Source organism: Trachurus trachurus, assembly GCF_905171665.1.
Source record: "Trachurus trachurus genome assembly, chromosome: 24".
In the NCBI taxonomy this organism is placed as follows: Eukaryota; Metazoa; Chordata; class Actinopteri; order Carangiformes; family Carangidae; genus Trachurus; species Trachurus trachurus.
In genome coordinates this window covers 20,598,938-20,616,622 of record NC_139910.1, presented here as the reverse complement: position 1 = coordinate 20,616,622, position 17,685 = coordinate 20,598,938, and the positions used below count along the sequence as shown (strand labels likewise).

At 43.0% G+C, this 17,685-nt stretch overlaps 1 protein-coding gene across 1 annotated transcript; it reads left to right on the top strand.

The window, feature by feature from the left end:
• The first annotated feature begins 404 nt into the window (after positions 1-404).
• Positions 405-17,360, top strand: LOC311007656 (WD repeat-containing protein 26). The gene is made up of 14 exons (XM_084000912.1): positions 405-1,134; positions 3,281-3,380; positions 5,457-5,513; positions 7,019-7,155; positions 9,048-9,145; positions 9,236-9,392; positions 9,699-9,837; positions 10,215-10,355; positions 10,683-10,802; positions 11,694-11,839; positions 12,244-12,322; positions 12,445-12,574; positions 13,072-13,266; positions 14,203-17,360. Exons 1-14 carry the CDS (start codon positions 830-832, stop codon positions 14,226-14,228), a joined length of 1,830 nt encoding a protein of 609 aa, XP_083857038.1. The 5' UTR covers positions 405-829; the 3' UTR covers positions 14,229-17,360.
• Positions 17,361-17,685: the final 325 nt, after the last annotated feature.

The following is a 17,685-nucleotide window of genomic DNA, read 5'->3' as shown; positions in this document are numbered from 1 at the left end:
GCCGCATGAACTGTAAAATTGTGTAAAATTTGGTTTATCATCATCAACAGACTGGAGACGTTTCATTGAACAAGCAAGATACTGTAAGACTTCTGTTAACTCAAGCACGCGCCTGCGCTGTGTAAAATGTTGACCCCCCCAATTGTCATTGTATAATTCGCACTCTGGTTAAAATGTAAAACCTGAACGCCTGTAGAAAGACCATATGAGATTCACACATAAGTTAATGCTAATATGAAATTACTGACGTATTAAAACCATGTCTCTGGAATAATCAAATTAATTTTCCATGGGATGTATTTATTATTGTCGTTTGATAATTATTATGCTAACTAAGTTCCTATGCGCCACCCATGGATTATAATTCTACCCGGAAGCCTGCTAGTGTAGGAATTTCCGGTTACGTCAGGGCGTTAGGACTCCATTAGAGCTGCAGCTGTTTTGAGAGAAACAACAACAAAAACGGGCTAACTGTCAGGGCTGCTGCGGTGACAGTCTGCTCTTAGCCCGACAACGAGGCCTCAAATCTGGAAGCTTAACCTTCATTTCCCACCCGGAGCTCCGCCGGCTTCTAACCACGGCCGCTCTCGGTGAGGAAACTCTGGCCTCCGCTTCCTCCTCCTCCGACTCGGACACCGGCGGAGCGTCGCCGCCCCCGCGGAAGAAGCACCGAGCCTCGGCGGCGGAGGGAGCAGGAGAGCCCGGGGCTTCAGCAGTTGTAACAGGCCTCTCTGGAGTTGTCCTAGGACTTGCTACGCACTCTCCACACTCTCAAGCCACTTCTGCCATCCACTTTAACCGAAGTGTTGTCAACAACATCAGCAGCAGCATGCAGGCAAACGGGGCAGGACAAGGACAAGAATCCTCAGAGCTCTCCTGCCTAAACAGCGCACAAAACGGGGAGTCATCCTCGGCCGGCGGAACCCACTCCAACGGGCTTCTCTCCAGCACAGACAACGGGAATAGTGTCGGTACCAGTAACGGGTCGTCAACCGGGCCCGGTTCGGGGACTTCGGCTGCATCTACGACATCGGGCACGGAGGTTGGTTCGTTGAAAAAGAAGAAACGACTATCGCAGGCGGAGGAAGATGTCATACGATTAATAGGACAACATCTCCAAGGACTGGGGCTAAAGTAAGTTTATTCAGTGTGTCAGTCGAGTCAAAAACTAGAAAAGCGTTTAACTTTAGTGTTGAAAATGTAATCTGCAGTCCATATCTCTGGTGTTATGTATGAGGCTGCGAAACTGCAGCTGGTAAAAGCGCTATTAGTGTGCTGACAGACACAAACATGGGGGGATGGGGGAGCTAGCCTGTGAGCTCGGCAGTTGGTAGAAAGAAGGGGTCCATCTTGCACAATAACAGTTAGCTTGATGGCTAATAGCACTAGCCTGCGTTGAGGTGTTGTGCCTCGGAATTAAACCCTTACACAAACATAAAACACAATCCAACCTTTAGCTGCTTCACAAGCACACCATGGGCTGAAATGTGTCTTAAATGCCACTCACGCCACGAAGTGTTAATCAATGTTATAGATTTTGCACTGAATTAAAGGCATTACATCATCTAACGTTAGCAACGTTTATTCAGAAAAAACAAGATTCAACGATTGTCACCGTTGGAAAGCTTAAAATCAATGTCATGAGGGAGAAACTTGATTTAGCTTGTTAATTAAGTTCACAAGCAGGATTATCGAGTTCTCTGTGTCCGTTTTTGCGTTTCAATTGCTGTTGCGCAAAAAATGCGGAGGAAATGTTTAATGTGCGGTTTGTCAACGTCGGTTTTCGTCCTGATGGTTCGGGATTTTCTTCATATTCCAGCTCGGACGCCTCGGGAAAATAACATGGTTTTCTGTGGGGGGGGTTTTGTTGCAAGGGCTGCTGTGTGGGAGGAACATTAATGGGTCGGCCACAGTTTAATAACGAGCATGGTTATGAAAACTGCCCTGGTTATTTTAGTATTCAGAGTGCACTCTCTGCGCGTCTTGAGCTGTCATGTCGAGCAACTCTTTTATTGATTAGATTAATCGCCACTTTCTGTAGGCTTCTCGTGAACAAAACAACTTCGTTCCCAGGCGAACGTCTCCATTTCTCTGTCGCTGTCACTGTGTCAGCAATGTGTCAACAGTCACAGTGGCGTGCATGTATTTATTTAAAGACGGCAGTCAATATGGGGGCGACAGTTGGTCTCGAAATTGAACAGAATCAGTTGGTTTCATGGTGGCTGAGGAATGCGCTTTTCTACCAGCTGTTTTAGATGGAAACGCAGTGTTTGAATCTAATTATAGCACAGTGGGATTTCAAGAAATGTGTGTCTGGCCCTCTTCTTCAAAGTAGCCGTGGTAGCCCCTGTTGGATAGCTAGACATCCACTGGTCTCTGCTGCTGCCTTGCTGAGGAAGTGGAGCTTCCATAATTAGGCATTATAAAGGACGACCTAACACTGCTATGTTTACAAAGAGGGTGGGTAAGGGGGGGATACATGACATTGCCTTCTATGAAACAGAGCCCCTACATTTCAGCTGGGGAAATGCAAGTGAAATCTGTGTAGCAGCCAGCTAGATGAGAGGCTCAACACAAAGCTGCTGCGCCACTCCATTGATACCTGAGAATGATGTCATCATGCTGAAGGTGTCAGCCACCCCCCACTCCCAACCCACTTACATTATCTCACACACACACACACACACATACACATACACACTCTCATATGAGCGGGTCTGTTTGTGTGTTGGTGGAGTGTGCTTAGCAGAGAGGTGGTGTTTGGACAGATGGTTATGGTTCATGGTTGACAGGCTGAGAGGGTGATGTCAACTGCAGTGAAAGCGGGGTTGATGTTAGTCAACCTCCCACAATCCACAAATAATGCCCTGGTGACACAAACTGCTCCAGGCTGGTTATCTCCAGATATTGTCAGCCATGAAATTGCCTCCCATCGCATTGTCAGTCAATGATATTTATATTCTCTACTAAGATTATTGTTCCAGATCTCCCACTCATCTATTTGCAATTCCTAGAATGGTTATCTAATTATAACTGATAACATATAGATAGATGAGAAAAGTTGAATCTGCTGTGTTCAAATGGTATTTCATGCAATAATGGTGCTGAACTTTCTACACCATTCGGACTTGGCTGTAATAGTTGACATAACATAATTTGGCATGATTGAGTTTGATTTGTAATTTTTAAAGACATGCTCTCTCTTCTCTTCTCTTCTCTCCTCCCGTCTGTCATGTGTCTTTATGTCTGCCCCTCTCCCCCCCTCTCTGTGTCTCTGCAGTCAGACAGTGGACCTGCTGATGCAGGAGTCAGGCTGCAGACTGGAACACCCCTCGGCTACCAAGTTCCGCAACCATGTCATGGAGGGGGAATGGGACAAGGTTGGTCTCAGGTTGCCATGGTTACATAACAGCGAGCACTTTGATAGACAGGGAAGTAGTGACTCCTCTTGGGATCCTTTGTCTTAATTGTACAGTTGCACGTCAAGCTTGTTTTGGTTAAGAAAGGAGCAGATAGCATCTTGTTATTCAAACTCGTGTGCATGATCAAACTAAACAAACAAACCTACCGGTATTTACCGGTTCTGTAGAAGACAGTCAGTGAAAACGTAAATTAAGAGTCCATTTTAGCCAAGTTCAACTTTTAGACTTTTAATAGAATGATACAGGGCTGTCAGTGGGTTATTTGTCTAATTTGTGTTTGCTAGAATAATACTTTTATCTCTTTATAAGTGTTATTATTTAGGGCTCAAGGGAAATGCATCTTACTTCAACTAGTTAAAAAGAATATTTGCTTGGTCAACTGAACAATATGGTAGAGGTAGAAATGATTTCTTATTCTGCATACTGAATGGTCTGGCAATAAAAAATCTGTAGTTTTGAAACTATGGTATATATATATATATATATATATATATATATATATATATATACAAAATAACAAGTGATGTGTATCATAGAAATGCAGTCATAAGAAATGATCAAAATGAATGTTAATCAGAGCAACCCAAAGCATAGCATAGGACTGTATAATGTGAGCTTTCTATACGACATAATGAAAACAGTAGGTTTATATCTTGCAATGTTTTTATTTGCTTGCCTTTCAAATCAGCAGCCTGAGTTGTATTACGCTTTTCTGGCGACAGGGTAGCTCATTCCAACATATAGAGGGTATGCGCGTGACGTCACGGACGGTACTCGGAAGTCTCTGTGGAACGCTCACTGAGTGGCAAAAAGACGAGTGGCAGAGACGCCAAAGTTTAAAATCAAGGAAAGTAATGGGGCGATTTCCTCCGAGCCCATACAAGTCTGATGTACAGCATGATGTCAGCATATACAGTAGGATGACCAAACGGGAAAAAAAAATATTGTGGATACGTCTTACTTTGACCGAGTTACATCAAGAACCTGTTTCTATGACGAAAAGTAAATTCACCTGAGCGGTAATTTTTGTTCAATCGATCAGCTGTGTTTACCGTGTCAGGTGTCATAGTTCTGACGGTTGGACATATGAATTAGTCTCTAACACATCCCACACTTTGACTCGTCAGAGTTTTTCAGTATAGAAGCAACTCAGGTTTAAGTGTCAGGAGTCACTGTCGGGACCAAAGTAACAGCTGTAATTTCGTCCCTCCCCACAATCATCCTGTCTGTCACTCTGCCGGTACCGCGGCATGTGTGGGCGTGTGTTACAGGATTGATTAAAACACAACGTAAACAATGTGACTGTATAAACATGTAGATACTGAAGGAGGAGGGCAGACACCAGTGGTTTTATTTCTGTTTAAATCTAATAATGGCCGATGGATGTCATTTTGAAATGATTTAATGATTTCTGGCAACATGGACCAGATGGTTTTGAGGAGCTGGTGGATCATTGTCGAGTCCTTCTGACCTCAGTTTGTTTTGATACTACATGTTTTACCCGGTTTCACCGCGTCCACCGCCCCATCACCACGTTGAGGGAGGTTTGTTTTGCCACTCAGTCCGAACGAAAGGGGGCATGTCCCAGGGCAACGTGACGTAAACGCATACCCTCCATTACAGTTGACATGTGAATCTTCATGAATAATAAAACCATGACAGAAATGAACGTCAGCCTTGAGTATAATGGCAGGTACGTTTAAGTACAATACAAACCAATAGTAAACTACCGGTACCTGTTCATGTGACAGACTCGTCCATGTTGCGATGCCGAAAAATATTTCACAGGTAAAACTTGCCACTATGGAAGGTATAAATGTTCTACGCTGCCTTCTATAACTATAGCAAATGGACACCAGCTCCATTGTTATAGCCTCAGGTCATCATCATAAACATAAATGACTATAGATTTGTTTTACTGTCTATTACTCTAGGTTTTTTATCTGTTCATGTTTGGAAACTGCTGATCTGACCATTTCTTTCCCTGTCCCCCCCTCCCACCCCCTCCACCAAACTCCCTTTGTTTTGGTCCAGGCTGAGAATGATCTCAATGAGCTGAGAGCACTGATGCATTCTCCTAATGCTATTGTGGTAAGCTCCCTTTTCCCCAAACCTGAACTGGGCTGAATGACCGTCAGTCTGTTAGTAGGCACAGCTGGCGCTTCTAGAACGCTGCTTTTAGAATGCAGGACTGCAGCTTCTTGTTGTGGAGCAGTAAATGCTAAAATATTCTGGATGACTCCCAGAAAGAAAGAAAGAAAGAAAGAAAGAAGTTTAGTGACAGGAATGAATGGGACATTAGAGTCATGGTGCGCATGAGTCTGTTTCACAGTAGTTAAAATGGTTGATCAATTAATAGAACAACTGACGAATAAGCTGAGAGGATATTAGGATAATTGATTACTTTTTTTTAACCATCCCTGTTTCTCTGCTCTTTCTGAAGGATTTTGGGGACATCTCTTTGGTCTCTAAAAAAAACATTTTGCCCAGTTTTCTGCTTTATGAACCAAACAATTACTCAAAAAATGGTGAAAATAAGTGATTTGTCATTCACGTGGATCAGTTTGCCAAGATTTTATTTAAATTGTACATTAAAGGGGTGTTTTCTGTTGATGACTGAAAAGTCCAGTTAAATCTACCTTAACACAGTATTGTAAGATTATAAAACATGAAAAATTCCAGGGGGCCTGAGTACATTTTAATAGGAATTGGGAGTTTTAGAGACTGCATGTGAAAGATGATCCACCTGTATTTATCCTGGTTAACTCAAGTGTGTGGATCCATTTCATACATGTCAAGTGTAATTGGACTGTTTTAGTCTTCTGTCACTCTTTGTTTAGTTAAATGAACTCTACCTGGACTGCCTAAACATTATACCAGTGTGAAGATCAGTATGACATTAAATACAGTATTTGAAACTGAGGGCTTAGTGCAGGTTAATTAGCCTTAGCTGGCATGCTAATTATCTGTCAGTGTGAGCCCCAGAAATGCTCCTTCAGGTTGGTGGAAGAGCCCCTGCCTGTTTGGTTATTAAGAGAATTAATGTAGCTGGTGATTTGAATCTGCATCTATAATTTGGACTGCCATTTTAGTTCTTGAGCTGTGGCAGGTTAGTGTTATCATTGTCAACATGACTTTCACTTTACTTGTCATAGGCAGTTATGCTTATATCACAGGCCCAGCTGGAGAGGCAGGAGGAGTGTGTGTGTGTGTGTGTGTGTGTGTGTGCCCCTTCTTCGCGGACATTTGTGGGCGGATGTCTACTTGAGTCTATGTGTAGTAGATGTAACTGTGCCAGTTGTCGGGGCTGTGGCTCCCACTGCATACCTTAGATAAGACGCAGACTCTTAATGCCACTAATGTCAATATTGCAACTTGAAAACATTTTCCAGTGGTCTTCAGCTTGAGGAAAGTTTGCTCATGGTGTTGACATTTACTTTAATGACAAAAAATGGGATAAAGGAAATTTATTCTTATATGATTATTTAGTACCACTAGAAATTTGAACTTTTTCATACTTGTCATGCTAGCCAAGTCAGTGAGTCAAACTACAGACAATTTGTGTTGTGTATTAATATTTCTCTCCCTCTGGTCAGCGTATGAAGTTCCTGCTGCTGCAGCAGAAATACCTAGAGTATCTGGAGGATGGCAAAGTCCTGGAGGCTCTGCAAGTGCTCCGGGGAGAACTGACGCCTCTCAAGTACAACACAGACCGCATCCACGTACTCAGCGGGTACTGTTACACATTTCATTTTCTTTGTCATAGCAGCCCTCAGACACTTCACCTGGCTAACAAACACCTACCAACATCTATGTATTAGTGCAATAGGTAGCTCTGTAGTGAATGATGCTGCAGCTATTGATACTGGTGACGAGTCATGCAATAAATTTATATTTATAATATACATCTTGTTTTCTAAGAAATAAGACCTTAGTAAATTGGCAATGTGGTTGGTCATTGGGATTAAATATGTAACTTTAACCAATCACACAGTGATGAATCTGATGCAGTACATAATTTAAGGTTCAATGTAGGCACACGGGTGATGTTTATTTTCATAGATGTGTGTTTATCTTGCACAGACAGAGCTACCAGCATCGCACAGATGAACCGAGGGGAGGGGGGGAGGGGTGACTATTGACAGTAATCATGGGGCCTTAAAAGTTACAGTCTCTACCCATGATTTTAGTTTGTAGGCCAGAGTGTGCACTTTGATTGCTTCCACAGCTAGTTAAACATTTATTTTAAAAAGCAATAATGTTGCAAACTTGTCATTTACCTGATTCTCCAGTACATATACCATCTATTTGTTCTATTGACTCACAGTCTAATAGCATCAGAAGCCCTGATCCACTAGTGTGGTCAACACATAGTCCCCATGTTTTCAGCAGAGAAACTCTTCTCATATGTTACCTAATCAATTAGTGGCATTCGATATCACCTACGAGCCTGTTTGTCTTAACACACTGTCACTTAGTTGACAGAATAATTTATTGATCTGTTGCTTGTCTCAGGTCAGTCACTCAGCTGTATCTAAATGTGTCCTTAACGCTGTCAACATATGTCTGTCAAGCCGTTCCTCAATTGTTCTACACCACAGGCAACTGGAGGTTTTTTCAGTATGTGTTATCTGCATTAAATCTAGCCCATTCTGCTCAATGTAAAGGAGCAAATGCAGTACAGTACTACTGTAGTGGTTGGTTAGTAGCTATAACTTATGAATTTTTTGTTGAATCTATTTATATATCTATCTATTTACAGTGGCAAGAAAAAGTATTTGAAACCTTTGGAATTTCTTAGTTTTCTGCATTAATTGGCCATTTAATGTGATCTGCTCTACATGTTAGTCACAAGTATAAACAAACACAATCTGCTTAACCTAAAACCACACAAAGAATTATAATATTTCATGTCTTCATTGAACATAACCATTAAACATGCACAACACTCAGGATGAATCCTGGACCATTGGTCCTGACAGAACTGCTTCAGCTCAGCCATGTTCTTAGGATGTCTGGTGTGAACGGCTCTCTGGAGGTCATCCATAGCATCCCTATTGGATTCAGGTCTGGGCTCTGACTGGGCCGCTCTCAAAGGTGGATTTTCTGTTTTTAAAGCTACTCTAAATTATCTAGACACGAGGTAGTTTACTTCAATGTGTAGGCTCATTGTCCTGCTGCATCACACAACTTCTACTGAGTTTCAGCTGGTGGACACTCGCCACCCTGACATTATCCTGTAGGAAGCCTTGATAAACTCTGGAAGTCATCAAACTGTCCAGACCCTGAGGCAGCAAAGCCCCAAACCATGATGCTTCTCCACCAGACTTCATCTTTGACATGATGTTTACATGCTGCTACATTTTTGCACTATACGTACAACACAATAAATAGGTACATAAAATACAAAAATTAAATCTTAGTTTCATCAGTCCACAAGACATTTTCCCATTAGTCTTGTGGAGGGGCAAACTCCAGGCCTGCAATGGAATGTAAAGCAATTAATGCAGAAAACTAGGAAATTCCAAAGGGTTCACATACTTTTTCTTGCCACCGTATCTTTGGGTAGAATCTTACCATCCATGCTAAGGACTCCTACTTTGCTGTTTTGCTTGAAATGTGCAGGTACCTGATGTGTAGCCATGCTGAGGATCTAAGGGCCAAAGCAGAGTGGGAGGGCAAGGGAACGGCCTCACGCTGCAGACTGCTGGACAAATTACAGAGTGAGGACACGTGACAATACACCGACCCCCCTTGAGCTCCATGCATAGCCCACATGTGTGGTCAGCGTGTCTTTTTCTCTGTCCTTGTAGCGTACCTGCCACCTTCTGTGATGCTGCCCCCACGGCGGCTGCAGACCCTGCTGCGGCAAGCAGTGGAGCTGCAGAGGGACCGCTGCCTCTATCACAACACCAAGCTGGACAGTAGCCTGGACTCGGTCTCTCTCCTCCTCGATCATGTCTGCAGCAGGTTGGTACTGCAGAGCTAGCGTGCTGTTCTGGCCCCTCAAGACCCTGCTTGCTGTCAGAGTGCAGCATCTGATATTTATGTATCAGTTGACCTCCTGTTATTACATAACCAAAATGTCACAAGACCGAAAGACCTTGTTTTGTTTCCAAATGTTGTCTTCTGCAAACTTATCTACCTTCTGCTTTATACCCTCCCCCCTATCATTCCACTCTCTCTGTGGCTTGACTACTCTTTTTATGAGGCTCATCATTGCTGTCTTAAACAATTAATATTTCAACTTGTGAACTTTTTATTTCCCCATCACAGGAAGCAGTTCCCCTGTTACACTCAGCAGATTCTGACAGAGCACTGTAATGAGGTGTGGTTCTGCAAATTCTCAAACGATGGCACCAAACTAGCCACTGGCTCCAAAGACACTACCGTCATAATTTGGCAAGTGGACCCGGTGAGTGCAAAGAAGTTGAACCACACACTTCATCCACAGCAAAAACATCCCTGTTAGAATTTATCGGTTAGGTCGACTTGTACATTTTTGCAGGCAGCTTTCTCTTTTTGAATTTACCGTACCTGAACGTAGAATATATTCTTTGTATTTACACACGATAATCCTTCTGATATAAACATGAAAATGACCCGGCAAGTCCCTGTAAAAAATAGAATTGTAACAAAACAAATGAATTTTATCAAGTTGCTTGTTTTGGTTAGACATTTCACAAATTTCCACATTTGACTTTAATGTGAATACAAGTGCAAATGAGAGCCTAACTCTCAATGTCTCTGAATGAATTTTATCCTAATCATCTTAATCCTGTCTTTATGCAGGAGAGCCACCAGTTGAAGCTGCTGCGAACCCTGGAGGGTCATGCGTACGGGGTCTCTTACTTAGCCTGGAGTCCCGACGACACCTACCTGATCGCCTGTGGACCTGACGACTGCTCCGAGCTCTGGCTTTGGAACGTTCAGGTAACATCCCTCTGGTTTTTATCTTTTTATGATTCTCTACTGATGGAAGTCCCTTTTTTCTAGAACGTATCAGTCGTGTCAAAGATTTCAGCTGTCTAATTCCAATTCAGTAAACAAGTGGAAACAGAAAACATGCATTGAGCCGTGTATAGACACTCTGTATATTGTGTGTACTCAATGACCTCTCTCCTCTTGTCCCCTCCCCTTTCTTTTCCTTGAATCACCCCTCCCCCGCTTACTTAATCTTTCTTCTTGCCGTCTCCCTTCCCCTTGTTTTTCTCTCCTCCTCTGCCTTCCACTGTCTCTTTTAATCTCCTTGCCGACCAGACGGGGGAGCTGCGGACCAAAATGTCCCAGTCCCATGAAGACAGCCTGACAAGCGTGGCCTGGAACCCTGATGGCAAACGCTTCGTCACAGGAGGACAGAGGGGGCAGTTTTATCAGTGTGTAAGTGGATGGCCCAATCTCCTTTGTTCTCAATGGACAGCACTGTTATTATTATGTGTGTTTATTAACAAGCGCCTTTTCCCTCTCGGGTATAATGTTTTGTGTCTGTGTTGAGTCAGTGCTGAATGTCTGCTACGTGTGAAGGTTTATAGCAAGGGGCTTTAAGAAAAGGGATGACACAGTGTGTGAGTTCCAGTGTCTGTAGAGCAGCTGCTAAAGTATTGTGCTGACCTTAAACACGAAGCTTCCAGATAATTGTACTTTTTACAATGTATTGATTTTCTATGCATGAACCTGATGAACCCATGTTATGACATTTAATTTTGTCTGTGTCGTTGACAATGGTTTGAGCTACATTATTCTAAAGAGAATAGGATCAGTTCGCATGTCTGATTGATGCACTCTTGGTTCTACGGCATCCTCTTCCATCCTCATGGTTGTAGACTTCATCCATGTTTTCATCCTCTTAAGACTAAGGGTGTTTGGATCAGTGTGAACACAACAGTACCACTCAGGTGGGAACCAAAATGGCCGCACAGGGGCCGTCCTGCAGGGGAGTGGAGCCCTGCTGCGGTCCGTTTGTTACATGAATGCAGCTGGACCTGGATCCTGCTGTTTCCATTGTTAAAGTTAAGCGTTATGAAGCGTTTCACTTTTACAGTCGGGGGTTACGTAAACGTGACGTACCATGCGTCTTTTTCTGGTCAGTTGTCATGGAAACATGGCGCCCTGTCAGCGGTACAGCGATCGGACTCAAGTGAAAACAAACACAAGTGAACCTGGACCATACGAGTTAAAAAATGAAACAATGTATCATTTTTGCACCTGGTCTGCAGCAGCAGTATGTGTGAAAACCCCCTAAGACGAGAGGTCTGCTGTCTGTGTTGTCAGGACCTGGATGGGAATCTGCTGGACTCATGGGAGGGCGTCAGAGTGCAGTGCCTGTGGTGCCTGAGCGATGGCAGGACAGTGCTGGCCTCGGACACCCACCAACGTATCCGGGGGTACAACTTCGAGGACCTTACCGACAGAAACATGTGCGTGCCAACTTTCTGATACCTGCCTTCCTTCTAAATGATTTAGATATAAGGGTTTTAATATTTAAAGGTTTATTGTGCTCTCAGAAAAGTCTATATGGAACAAATATTAATGCTTGACTGTTAGCTGGATTCATAAGGCAATTAGAATGTACAGTCCACACAGTCATATAGTACAGGTCTTCATGTTTTGAAGAGGTTTCATAAGAACCTGTATACTGCATGAGTGTACTTTCTGCAGAGTACTTTCTCTGATGTTGAACAACACATTCTGATAGATTCCAGGAAAGCTAAATATTTTTACAGTGTATTATTGTGAGTCCTTCAAATTCAAGATGTAAAAAATGTCATCCTCACTACATAATATTGGATGTGTCTGACTTTCTGTTCTGTTGTTCTCCCAGAGTTCAGGAGGACCACCCTATCATGTCTTTTACTGTTTCAAATAACGGAAGATTAGCTTTGTTAAATGTAGCAACTCAGGTAAGCCTTTTAACCAAGCTCACTGCTAATTATTGGTTAAGATGATCAATTTCGAAACCCCACTTGCATGTTGTTTGATGCGTCCATAGTTGAAGTCTGTTCATGTAAAACATTTTTTCCAGGGAGTACACCTCTGGGACCTTCAGGACCGGGTGCTGGTGAGGAAGTATCAAGGTGTGACCCAGGGCTTCTACACCATCCACTCCTGCTTTGGAGGACACAATGAAGACTTCATTGCAAGTGGCAGCGAAGGTACAAAATACTAGATGTCATAATGCCACGATTGGGGCTGTCAAGTGTCACCTGGAGCGCTGCTGTCGACTTCACTCAACAATGCAGATTTGAAACTTCCTCCCAGTTTTTGTTTGATGTTGATGACGGTTTTAATTTGATAGTACAGAACTATTTATCGGAGCGTAAAAGTGGGATGGGACAGGCACGCATCGCCTTTCCTTTGATAGATTTCAATTTTTTTGTGGTAGAATCAGCTGATACTACTATATGTGATTTTAAATTTACTTTCGGGTTCAATATGTTAATAAAATAGGTTAAAGTGAAAAAATAACTGTCAGATAATATAGGTGAAGTTGTGCTGGGAAAAAAAAGATCCCAAACATGGAAATGGTCAACATTTTCTATTTGGTTTATAAAGGTAAAATATAACAAAATTCAAAACAACCAGAATTGTCTCCGACCCCTAAGGGTTAATCTGTGGTTCTACTTTCACCTTCTCATCCCCCTCCCCTCAGACCACAAAGTGTACATCTGGCACCGGCGTGGCGAGCTTCCCATTGCTGAGCTAACAGGCCACACACGCACCGTTAACTGTGTGAGCTGGAACCCGGCCATCCCAGGACTCATGGCTTCTGCCTCAGACGACGGCACAGTGCGAGTCTGGGGTCCTGCACCCTTCCTCGACTCACAAGAGGCAGACGGACTCAACGGTAACTGCCAAAGCTGTTTTATCCCGCCACAGGGCACATGGATGCTGTAAACTCAAAAATAGTCATGTATAGCCTCTGCTTGTGGTAACTGACTAATGGCTTAGCTGTTTCAGCAGGCAAAACCTTAAAGGGATAGTTCAATGTTTAATTAACCTTTAATTATCTGTGCATGTTGTTTTGAGATCAGCGGGGCAGAGATGTGAGCTGATCAGTGAACACAATGAAGGTGAATGGTACAGGTACCCTGTCCATCATCAAGCTCATTATATACACAATCCAACAACTCCAAAACACTCTGGTGGACAAGTTGTGACCTGCACATTCACCACGCTATGAAATAATCATGTAACATTACGACACACAAAGCAAATACTTGGAACTACTTGCACTTTTCAAATCACTCCACCCAGCAGCCATGTCTGGGATGTAGTTCCGGCTGCATTTGCCTCTAAAACAACTCTGTCTCGTAATGTTACATGATTATTTCATAGCGTGGTGAATGTGCAGGTCACAACTTGTCCACCAGAGCGTTGTGGAGTTGTTGGATTGTGTATATGATGAGTTTAATGAGGAACAGGGGACCTGTACCATTCACCTCCACTGTGTTCACTGAGCAGCTCACGTCTCTGTCCCGCAGATCTCAAAACAACATGCACCGATGATTAAAGGTAACGAACCTACTGCTGTGACTATAGGGATTATGGTGATAGGCAGATTTGCCAAAATGTTGAACTATCCCTTCAAATCAATCTGTGTGAGTGGTTTGAAGCATCTGATAAGATAAGAATGACTTTATTTATCCCAAAGAGGAAGATTATTAACTCATGGTATTCACCACATTTGTAGCTTTAGATATGAAAATGTTGCTGTTTGTGGTTTTTAGCCACCAGAGTTACTGTGACAGCTGTATTTACCTAATGTTGTTTTCTTCCACAGAGAACTGCAGTAATATGGACAGTTGATGGTCACTCATGGAGCAATGACATCTCTCTTTGACAACAATCCAAGAATCCCACAATAAAACTAAATCTGAACGGGCAAATAAAATCTTAACAACAGAAGAAGAAAGTCAAGAATAACAAACAAAAGCCACCAAGACAAAAAAGAGAAAACACATGTGAGAAAAACTTGTCTCCTGACTGGCCTCGAAAAAATGGTGATGGTGATGACGGACACTCTGAAAATTCAAGTCCTCATCCAAAACCTAATCCCGACCCAGAGGCCTGGAAAACCAGTCAACAGCCAGCGGGATACGACGGCCATCCACTGGTGAGGTGTTAACAGGCTGTTCTCCTCCAACTGACCCTTCTTTACTCCATCTTGCTGCGTGGTCGCCAGCCATGCCAGGTCCTCGAGAGTTTCCCTGGAAACCCACCTCCACCTTGAGCTTGGAGCACATCAAGTCCCCGTGATGCCTCCAGACGGACACGGCAGACCAGCCGTCTACTCATTGGACTACATCTGTCTGCCTGTTTTGTCTCTCACGTTACCTGTATAATGTCTCCATGGACATGGGTGGGGTGTTGTTGGGGGAGGATGGCGCGTAGGGGGATATAGCAAACCTTCTGTGTATGTTTTCCTCTTCCCCTCTTCTTGCTATATTCTTCACATTTGATAAGTTGGACAAAGGCTGAAAATCCACCATAAAAACACTGACCGACCAGCTGACAAAGAACACAAAAACAAGGCTATGCTAAATGTTGGAGTTTTTTTTTTCATGATAGTCATAGCGTTTATTCTCATTTAAGAGGTGAATCTTAGCTCGAGTAGTGCCCGTGGAAAGCTTTAGCGTGAAGATTCCACTTTCTGTTTCTCGACATTAGGAAAACAAACTTTTTATTCCTTAATTTAACTTCTAACAGGACAGTCGCTGTATTGTTTCCAACTGACAGCCCCCCCTCCCTTAGAAAACCCCCTCCGTCGAGCTAGCTACCGCACAACTCCATTACATCTGCCTAAGAGGAGAAGGACAGAGGGATTCACAGGTCACATATCAGCGGTGAGGGGGGGGGTCAGATGTTTTCGGTGAGCTGGGGGTTTCCACTGTCGGGACATGTACTTTGACCCTTCTCAAAAACACATGCTTTCAGATGTGAAAGGGTTCAAGTGTGATTAGATTGCACGCCGGTGACTGCTGTCCCTCCTCTGTGTGTGTGTGTGTTTGCGTTTGCGCGTGCATGTGTGTGAGAGTGAGTGAGAGAGCGAGAGTGATTATGCATACACACATTAATGTGAGAATTGGCATTTGTGGGTGCAGATTTAATTGGCACGTGTTTTTTGTATGTGTGTTCAATTCACACCAGCAGAAGTTTCCCGCCCCTCCCCTCCCTCCCCCCTCTGCTCCCAATCCCATAGTGAAATTGTAAAGAGGATTTTAAACCAATTCTAAGTTATCCAAAGCCCCATAGGGACCTCAATCTGTGGAACAAAGAATACTTGAGAGCCATTTTGTAAAAGAAAAAACTTTATTTTAATCTGGGGCTTTGATTTTTACATTTGACCTTTTTCCTTGTTTTGTTTTTTTTCCTCTTTTTTTTGCCCTTACCATGTGGCATTCTAACGGCACCGAGTTATTGGCATCAAATCATCTTTGTGGGGGAAAAAAGAAAAGGAAATTTTAGAAAGGCTAATTTGATCGAGGCATGTTTCAAAAAAGCTGTAAAGTTGTTGTGTTTATTAGCAAAGGGTCATTTCATATGAGAAGTCAATGATTGTAATTACTGGACGAGTAGTTAGCACAGAGAGAGGAGAGGCACCAATAACTAGAACCATGCTCTGAGCCCACAGTGTTGGGGAGTACTGTTGGATTCCTAAAACACAGACAAACTGCCTTCCTGTTCATACAGTTGCACACATACCTTCAGTATGTATGACACCCCCCCAGCCCCACTGCACTTTGAGTGGTCTTTTTGCTCTCTTACACCTACTGCAATGGCACAAACCCATAAGGCTCTTACGGCCTTAAGAGTTGCCACACTTGCCGTTCTTTTGTCTTAAAAGGTTGCATTGGCAAAGATTTCAAACATAATAGGAGACGGCGAAAGGAAACGAGCCCTTTCTATGCCTCTATGCACCCAAGAGCAGTGACTGATTTATCTTGTAGACATTACAAACCTCTTGCATATAAGGCATAGCAGCCTCATCTCGGGGGGTACCACTCTTGGAGCTTAGAGAGAATTCAGCATTAACTCCCCCGTTGCTCTGCAGCCAAGTTATCCAGTGCTCAGTGCACCATTCAAAGCTTTCTTCCTCCCTTTTTCAGGGTATGTAATGACTATTTGCTACAGACTGATATACAGTAAAAATGTTTAAAAACAGTGCTTTTCTGTCTGTTTTTATTGAACTTTATGTTTTTTTGTTACTTAAATCTTTTGTTCACATTATATCATTTTTGGTTGACCTCTATCCCTGTATGATCATATTAAAATATAACCAGACATTTGGAGTCCTCACTTTTTTGTAATCTTTATAATCCCTCCTAACTTTCTTTTGTACATTTTTTTGTTTTTGTTTCTTTGTACTCAGTTGCATTTTATCTACCACTACTATTTCAAATAAATATGCACAGTAACACCCATGCCAATAGGAGTGGGAAGAGTCTTTAGGAAGTGTGTTACCTACAATCAAATCAGGTTTGAACTATCCACCCCTCGCCTTTAAAGAGTTTCCTTCATGTGAAAATCTCCTTTATCGCATGTCTGTGTAATTGACCAAAATCTCTCTCTTGGTGTGCCATTGTTGGTTGACAGGTGTCACTCCTCTAACCCCTATGGAAGCCAGACCACTTGAGGCGCCCAGTGTTGTTTTCTGTAGGTTACCTGTGTCATGGTCTGATATTCACGCTCTTTTCTCAAAGCCTGGACCGCAGAATGGACTCCTCTTCCACACCTGACATTATTTCAGAAGACTTGAGGCAAATCATACACTAAAGAACCCAAAACAAGAGTTACAGTTATCATCCTTCATCCGTCTGCTGGTGGCACATGCTATGTCTCTTTGCAACCTGGTGTCTACTCTGTTCTTTTGTCTAAGTTTACCAAGGGAGTTGTTTCTGATTTAACTGTCTTATTTCTCTCTGAGGTGAAGGTGGTGGGTGTGGGTGTGGGTGGGGGCTGGGTGGGGAATACTAAGGGCTTACTGTAGCAGCTCTAAGTTCCTTGGGAAGGGCGGGAAGGGGTGATGTATGGGTTTGCGTTCAGTGTGTTATTTACAAAAGTGATTGTACTGTTTTGTATTGTTGTGTAGGAAAAGTGTTATGTATGCATATTTTCAATAAAGCATTCAGGGTTTTGAAAAAAAAAAATGGCCCATGGAAGTTTGATGGGGCAGGAGATTGTGAAGTCCACCCATCAGATGCCAAGAAATCTCATTGAACTCATCCCTCTGTCAGCAATAGCTTTGTAGAACTGGTGGGAAATA

Bases quoted from the DNA above. Each gene is read 5' to 3' on its own strand.
- LOC311007656 (XM_084000912.1), top strand. From the start codon at position 830: ATGCAGGCAAACGGGGCAGGACAAGGACAAGAATCCTCAGAGCTCTCC. The intron at 12,323-12,444 runs GTAAGCCTTTTA...CATTTTTTCCAG, and splicing joins TGTTAAATGTAGCAACTCAG to GGAGTACACCTCTGGGACCT. The intron at 13,267-14,202 runs GTAACTGCCAAA...TTTCTTCCACAG, and splicing joins AGAGGCAGACGGACTCAACG to AGAACTGCAGTAATATGGAC.